A 7490-nucleotide genomic window follows, 5' to 3' on the forward strand; every position below is an offset into this window, starting at 1 on the left:
GAAAGGAGAGTGAGAGTGAAAAGTGTGGAGTTTGGAGAAATAGCCAAAGGCTTCTCTTTCACAGAACTTAGTGATTGAGTGGCAAATTGGAGGAGCGAGTGGTGCCCATTGAATGGCGAAGGACAGAGCCACCGCTTCGGTCACATGTTGGTGAGTGGCTGTGAGGGGACATGCCTTTCCTTGTGCCATAACAAAAAGACATTCCCTTCCCTTTCCCAGTCCCCTCCTCCCATTTCTTCACTGTAGCCCCTTGTTTTCATCCACACAAGAACCAGCATCCATGGATGGTCCATCCCATGCTGCTCCTTTCTCCCAAACTCAATCCCCAAAACACCCTTCATTATTCTATTTTTTAAATCTTTCATATATATATATATATATATATATCCAAAGGGCATTATATGAGCGTGTTTATTTCGCCGCAGAACACGAATTATATGGAAGCTCGAGCTTGCCTCGAGTCGCATATTGCTCAGCTTGAGTCGAGCTCGAGCTGATTTGATCTTGTTTCAGATTACATTTGGGTGTTATTCTTTAAATTAGATCTTTTTTTTTCTTTAAGTCGGATAAGTCCGATCATGTCCAAATTGAACCTGTAAATTTCAATGGTAGTTTGGACACCTTTTAAGTGTCCTATGAAAGTAAGAACACCTTTTAAGTGTCCTATGAATTTGACCCAAAGATTAATTCATGTACCTAATAATCTAATCTGTAAAACATATTTGTAAAACACTTACAAACTCCTTTTGTTGTCAAACAACCACTCGAGGATCAAATACGAAATCTCTTTTGAGAGCTAAATTAATATTTTGAAAAGCTTTAATTTGACCCCCATTAAAATTTTCAAATCTTTATTTGAAAATTTTTCTGCCTAAAAAAGAATATCCCGATTCCTTTGGAGGTTGCATTTGTGCGGCCATTGCCCATATAGTTCCACAAAATTTCTTTATTTATCGTTGATGTCTAACATTTGCATGTTAAAGACCTATATCGGGCCTTCCAAAGATTCACTTTTGTATATATAGAGTGCCCCTTAATCATTTAGTTATATATTTAGTTATATATTTGAATTTTTTTTTTTTTGGCAATTAGTACCCCTCACCTAGAAGCTTCCGACTACGTCACTATTTGCAATTATTAGTCTATGAGGAGTACATCGAGCAGCTTTTATTCAACTCAAAGGCTATAAAAATGCTTCTTCATATGATGGAGTTAGCAATACCGACATAGAATCGATCGTTTCCTTCTTACCAATTAAAATTTACAGAATGAAAATGTTTAGACCATGATTTTTAGATCTTTATAAACTAGTAGACACTATAAGGTGAACCTAAGCACGATTCAAATAACTTTTTTGTTCCTTATAACACAAAAATAAATTTGAATAAATAATCAATAGGACAAGAGAGAAATGCAAGAAAGTAGCGCTAAGGACATAGTCACTCCTATTTAACTTTAAAGCTACATGGCTAAATAAAGGGAGTACAAACTTATCAGATTATACTATTGAAACTTGAACGTGTTTCTGTAAAAACGTCAAAAAATTTGATGAGGAAGAAAATAGGCCAACAATATAATATGCCTTTTTGACAAATGCGAAAGGTGGAGACATGAAAGTCGTCAGATAAAAAGGACGCTTAATATTTGTCAGAAGTGGGATTTGAACCCACGCCCTCAAACGAGGACCAGAACTTGAGTCTGGCGCCTTAGACCACTCGGCCATCCTGACTGTGCGTGATATTCTTCCACATAAATTTTATTTATCCCAACACTTAAGAACTACGATGTTTGTAAAAGGTTATGGCCGTTCTATTATTGAAGATTACTGAAAAGTTTTGGGGCGATTCGAAATATCTTATGAAAGAGCATAGTTTTATTGAAAGTTTCTGAAACGATCATATGAAATCTTTTTTTATAAAATGATTTACCGTTTTTCTAAAAGTTTAGGGGGCTCCATGAAATTGCTTTTGAGCAGGTTCTAATACCCTTTTGACGCTATTTTTTCTCATTTTCCTGGTTCATTTTCTCTCTCTTCTCTCCTGTCTTCGAGGGTTTGCTGTTCCCAACCGGGGTTTCATCCTGCTCGCGACGCGTCCCTGCGAGTCGAATAGGTTCTTCAGAGAAGAAAAACCGACGAAAAGGCAAGGTGATTGTCTTTCTTTTTTTTTTTTTTTGGGGGTGGGGGGTTGTGATTTGTTTTCTTGTGGATCTGTGGTTTCTTCGGCGTTGGGTTGCCTTGGCGCTTTCTTTTTGGGGCCGGTCTCGCCGATTGCCTGAAACCGGAGAGAGTGTGTGACGAGATGATACTCATGCTAGAGAGAGAGACACCAAGCGAGAGAGACGCTAGAGACTCGCCCAATACTTAAAGCTGAAAGAGGAAGAAGGCGATGGCGAGAGAGAGGATGTGGATGTCGCCAGGCCCCTAACGGACACAAGAAAAATGCGTGGAAAACAGTCGGATCCCTCATGGTCCGACTTTTTTCCATGCATTTTTTTCCTGCATCCGTTCTGGATTCGAGAAAAATTTAAGGCGAATTTATGTGCGCCCGGAAAAAATTTTAAGTTTCGGAAAAAAATCCATAAAAGACTTTTGTCCATGCGTATGATTCTATTTATTTATTTATTTTTTAATGATGACGGTGAGCCTGACCCTCATGCCTTACGAGAATATCAAAATAATAAGGTTGGGACTTAATTCGGCGCCTGTTTACGACATGTGGTTGTTGTTTACCTTAACTTTCAAAATGAGTTATTTATTGACATTGCTGAGTTATGAAGGTGACGTTTGTATTCATTGTCTGGTTGTGGTATGATTTAATTGATTGGTAGATTGAGCATGAATTGTGTCAAATCATGGGGCTTTTATTGATTGTCTGATTGTAGTATGATTTAGTTGATAGGCAGATTGATACTTTTGATTTCTGATCCTTAGAGTCTGACCATGAATCTCAGAGCTTAGTGACGCCCAGACGAGTTGAGGGGAACTTCGTATATGGTTTGAACTTTTCGATAATTTCTTTGGCGTGTAGTTGTTTGGTGTTGTCTGTGGGTGTGGATATGCTCCAATCTGGATGGTTTCTCAAGTCTAAAATGAACATCAGGTTCCTTTTTGGATCCTAGTCTCAAGAGATAGGATAATGCCTAACCAGTCAAGTTCACTTTTGTCATTAGGATCGTAGTCTCCAAGTTTTCCATGGTATGCTGTCTTTTGATAGAAACAATCAAACTTGAGTTAATCTCTCTAGTGTTTTTTTCTCTTTTCAAATGTTACGACACCTGCTTGGCTTCTGGTTCCAAGCGTAAAAGTAGAAGTCTTTTCACACTCTCTCTGATTGGTAAATTTTTATGTGCAGCTACCAACCTTGAAGCAATCAGCGAACCACTATACTGTTTAGCCCCATATCAAGCATCTTGCCTCTTTGGCATGAGACATTATATCAATCTTTATTTTTTCAGCGAGAATCTTTCTGTTACGTATCTAAATTTAGATGTTGTGTGTGGCCTCAAGGATCTGGTTAATCTATTGCTGATAATTGTTGGACCTCTTGCAGCAAGACAAATCTTTAACAGCATGTGTCTCATACGGGCCGTTAACATGACATGTCGAAGACTCTAAACTTCTGTATTTATAATCAGTTTGAAGCAGAGTTGGCAACATGAGTTTGAATGCTAACCGCCTGCCACTTGTTCCGCTGATTGACTCAGTAACTTAGATGAGTTTGGGTCTTAATTTTTTATTCTCGGCATACAAATAAGATATAGAATTATACATTCAAGCAAAGTCTGAGTAAATCGTTAAAGCAAGCACATAGTATCAATAATTTACATGTACAAATAGCAACGTAGTCGGTGAGAAGGCGGTAAAAGGGAATTGTGGAAAGTGCCAAGTTGAAGACCCTATATCAAGTTCCAACTCTGCTATTCTCTTGCCTGAGATTTTCAGTGTTGTGCTTATAAGACTTGATGCTGGTGGAACACCCTCATGACCAAAAATTGTTAATAGTTATTTACCTATACAAATATTCAATTGTGTGCATTCATCAACATTGACCAATATTTGATTTTTTAGAGCAAGTATGGTTATGTGAATATTGACAAGAAAACCGTAAAATACATGGTACAAAAGCTGTGTAATCATTGTGATGCATACCACATTTTTCTTTTTGTCCTTGTTGAAGACCATGATGTTATACATATAGGAAACTAAAGTTAGAGTTCGATTGTGTCTAATCAATGCATTAGTGAGCTGTTTGAGGTGCATTCTGGATAGACTTTGTGACTCACATATTGGGTGCATTTGGGCAGAAAAAATTCTAAATGGTTGAGTTTCTTTATCAGACTTGATGTGATCAGTAACTGAGGTTCAGTTTTTAAGCAATGAATTGGTCACCTATTTAAAGTCTTATCCTGTTTCAACTTGGACGACTCAACTTACTCCTCAGGCTTGCCAAATACAGCCTGAAGAAGATGGTGTTAATACGTTTTTTGCGAACCCTTGAGCTCCTAGCAGTGGAAGGAATATTAGCAACATTTGGTTTTCAAGCAGAAAACTAATGTGATCTGTGATTGAGGTTACTTTTAGCAATGTTTTAAGAGAACATAGTCTTCCTTCTGTGTCTTATAATGCTTATTGGACGAGCAGTTGAGCTGATATGGTTTTCAAATGAGACCCTTGATGTAGGAGATGGTTGAAGTGATCCAGAATGTTCTGACATATTCGCCTGCTGCTAGAAGAAGTTGGTTGTGAAATTGCATAATTAATATTGGAGGCCTTCCACTGTTTTTTAGGTTGCACCACCACAAATCTTTGAAATAGTTTTGTGCAGGTTCATGAAAAATGAGGACTTTCAGAAACCTGATTGGCCCCCATATGTATTTGCATCTAAAAACACTGTTATGGGTCTCTTGCTGTTTCAATTTATTTTCTGAAAATCATGTAAGAAACATAGTGGAGCATCATCATGTGTGTCTTCCCTATCTTTTCTTTTGACATCTATCATGCTATCCATGATGTGCTATGCAGGTTCTGCAAAGCAGAGCTTGTTTTTTACCGTAATTGATTCTTGTTGTGTTATCCTTTGCAACATATTGTTCTGTCTTCTAAATATTTTTCTCTTCATTTCAGAAAGTTCACTTTCACATGGCGCACAACGAAGTTAAAGCGGTGAGTGCTGTTCTTCCTAACAGAAACTAGCTTGGCATCAAGTTTTCCTCAAACAGGAGCTTTTTTGCTATTTTTATTGAACTAAGGCTCCTTTCTGGGAGCCAAGCAATGGGAGATAAAGGGTTGGATGGTGAATCCCCACAAGGCCCTTGCTCTTTGAGGTTCTGGATTTAGGCGTTGCTGGTGATAAGCCAATAACCTTTTTCCTTCCCTTTCTAGCAACGTCCTTGGTTCTTGTGGATGTCCTTCTGTAACCAGTTGTGGAGGCCAAGTCTTCCATTCGGAGCATGTAGGAATAGAATATCACATCTGTGCTTGTACGGACTGATGTCCTATTATACTGATTTTGGTTTTCCACTTGATTCACCCAAAGGTGTTCATGTTTGGAAACATATCAGAACTGTGTTTATTCTTGGATTGATGTGCAGTCTTCTTACCCTAGCTGTTTTTTTTTTTTTGGCAGAGTACACCTAAAAATTCCTTCAGAACTGCACGAATCCAATTAGTTGGTCGTCATCCTGATGTCTATGAGCCATGTGATGATTCATTTGCACTCGTTGATGCTCTCCTTGCTGATCGATCCAATTTGTTAGAACTTAGACCTGTGATCTGCATGGAGTTAGGTTCTGGGAGTGGTTATGTGATTACATCTTTGGCCCTGATGCTTGGACAGGAGGAATTTGGAACCCATTATTTTGCCACGGACATGAATGAAGATGCCACTCGTGTAACGGTAGAAACATTGGAAGCTCATGGAGTTCATGCCGAGGTCATCTCAACCGACATTGCTTCTGGTTTGAGTAAGCGTTTGGCAAGATCAGTCGATGTAATTGTGGTGAACCCTCCTTATGTCCCCACTCCTGAAGACGAAGTGGGCAGTGAAGGACTAACGGCTGCCTGGGCCGGTGGTGAGAATGGGCGAACTGTAATTGACAGATTCCTGCCAGTAATCGATGAGCTTCTTTCATTGAGGGGCTGGTTCTATATGGTCACACTAACTGCAAACAATCCCTCACAAATTTGCCGCCTGATGAGGGACAAGGGATATGCTTCTCGGATTGTGGTTCAGAGGTCAACCGAGGAAGAGAGACTTCATGTTCTGAAATTTTGGCGTGATGCAGAAGCTGCATCTGAGTGCCCATCTCCAAGAAAGGGTCCTCCAACGAGAAGATCTTCTCTCTCGCAGCTGCCTGGTCTTTCGTTCTGGAGGAGCACCAATTGAAAATCAAAAGTGATTGATTGGAAAAAAGTTTTCGAGGGCCAACAAGAGAACCTGAAGATTAAGTCTCCTGTTATACATGCTGCTGCTTGCACCAAAATGGACGCAGGTCAGATACTCGGGCTTGGAAGATGTACGTATATCAATGAAAGTTCAGAACAGTCATGAAATATCCTGCAGATAAATGGTAGCCCTGAGCGTAGGGTAAAATTGAATCCAGTCCGTGGTGTGGAAATACCTGAAAGGATTAGAGGAGAGGATGGCCAAAACCGTAAATAAGCCAGGTTTTATTCGCATATAAGCAGAAACAATGCGATCACCCTTTTGTTAGGGTTCATGTAAAGGTGAAATATATAAATGATTAGCATCTCCCTAGGATGACTTGTTCACTTCACAGGTATGTCTCGAACAAACTGAGTCTCTCCGTGGTCTCTACTATATTTGACATTTTCCATGAAGCTTGTGACTGCAGCCTTCTCTGCAAGTCTGAAAAGAAATGATACGGCAGTAGGTTGTGCTTTATACAGGGTTATGTATAGGTGAAAGATTGGTGTCAGCAAAATGGTTATACCTCACATGATATTGAATTTTTGTTTTATACAGTCGTAAGAAGAACTTGAATTATGCCCAGTCGGGAAAGTGGCATAATATTCTATTTGTGCTGGTGGTTCAGTGTATCGAATTTTTTTTACTTGCTACGGGAATAAACTGCATTACAGGCTTACAGTCGATCGTTGTCGACAAGTATCATTATGGTTTCATGCTCTTTTTCTGTTTCTATATTTGCTAATCTCTGAGTGCATAATCTCTTATCCAAGTTTGCAAGAATCAGTTGAGTGTGAATGTTCTCTATCCAGCTTTGTTCTCAGAGAAGTGTTTCTAGAAAGGCAGAAATGTTTCTAGAAAGGCTGATGGTTCGATCTTTTTAGCAACCTGACACCAGACAGGTTTCTACTGGAATGTGAGTGTACATTGTTCTCAGGTCCCTTGTCACCCCACGTCTCCCTTTCTCAGCGGGTTTCTTTTCTCTTTCTTTATTCCTCCCACCCCTACTCGAGGCATGACATACAGGAGGTCTCCAACGATGACGGTCCTAGACAACTCTGG

The 7490-nt window shown here is 39.4% G+C and overlaps 1 protein-coding gene and 1 non-coding gene across 3 annotated transcripts; one reads left to right on the forward strand and one right to left on the reverse strand.

The window, feature by feature from the left end:
- Positions 1-1645: 1645 nt before the first annotated feature.
- On the reverse strand, positions 1646-1729 carry TRNAL-CAA (transfer RNA leucine (anticodon CAA)). The gene has a single exon. It is a non-coding gene; the product is annotated as a tRNA-Leu (tRNA).
- Positions 1730-2004: 275 nt separating this feature from the next.
- LOC116267078 (uncharacterized) lies at positions 2005-7109 on the forward strand. Of its 2 annotated transcripts, none has more exons than XM_031648638.2 (3): positions 2005-2146; positions 5126-5164; positions 5628-7109. In XM_031648638.2, the coding sequence occupies exons 2-3, from the start codon at positions 5141-5143 to the stop codon at positions 6384-6386; spliced, it is 783 nt and encodes a 260-aa protein (XP_031504498.1). In that variant the 5' UTR covers positions 2005-2146; positions 5126-5140; the 3' UTR covers positions 6387-7109. The 2 variants fall into 2 exon arrangements, with proteins under 2 accessions (XP_031504498.1, XP_031504499.1); XM_031648639.2 differs by having other exon boundaries at positions 2005-2141.
- The last annotated feature ends 381 nt before the right edge of the window (positions 7110-7490 follow it).

Source organism: Nymphaea colorata, chromosome 13 (genome assembly GCF_008831285.2).
Source record: "Nymphaea colorata isolate Beijing-Zhang1983 chromosome 13, ASM883128v2, whole genome shotgun sequence".
In the NCBI taxonomy this organism is placed as follows: domain Eukaryota; kingdom Viridiplantae; phylum Streptophyta; class Magnoliopsida; order Nymphaeales; family Nymphaeaceae; genus Nymphaea; species Nymphaea colorata.

What these genes read in the sequence shown, in the direction of transcription:
- LOC116267078 (XM_031648638.2), top strand. Translation starts at nt 5,141, where the DNA reads ATGGCGCACAACGAAGTTAAAGCG. An exon ending in CGCACAACGAAGTTAAAGCG is followed by an intron (nt 5,165 to 5,627) that starts GTGAGTGCTGTT and finishes TTTTTTTGGCAG; the next exon opens with AGTACACCTAAAAATTCCTT.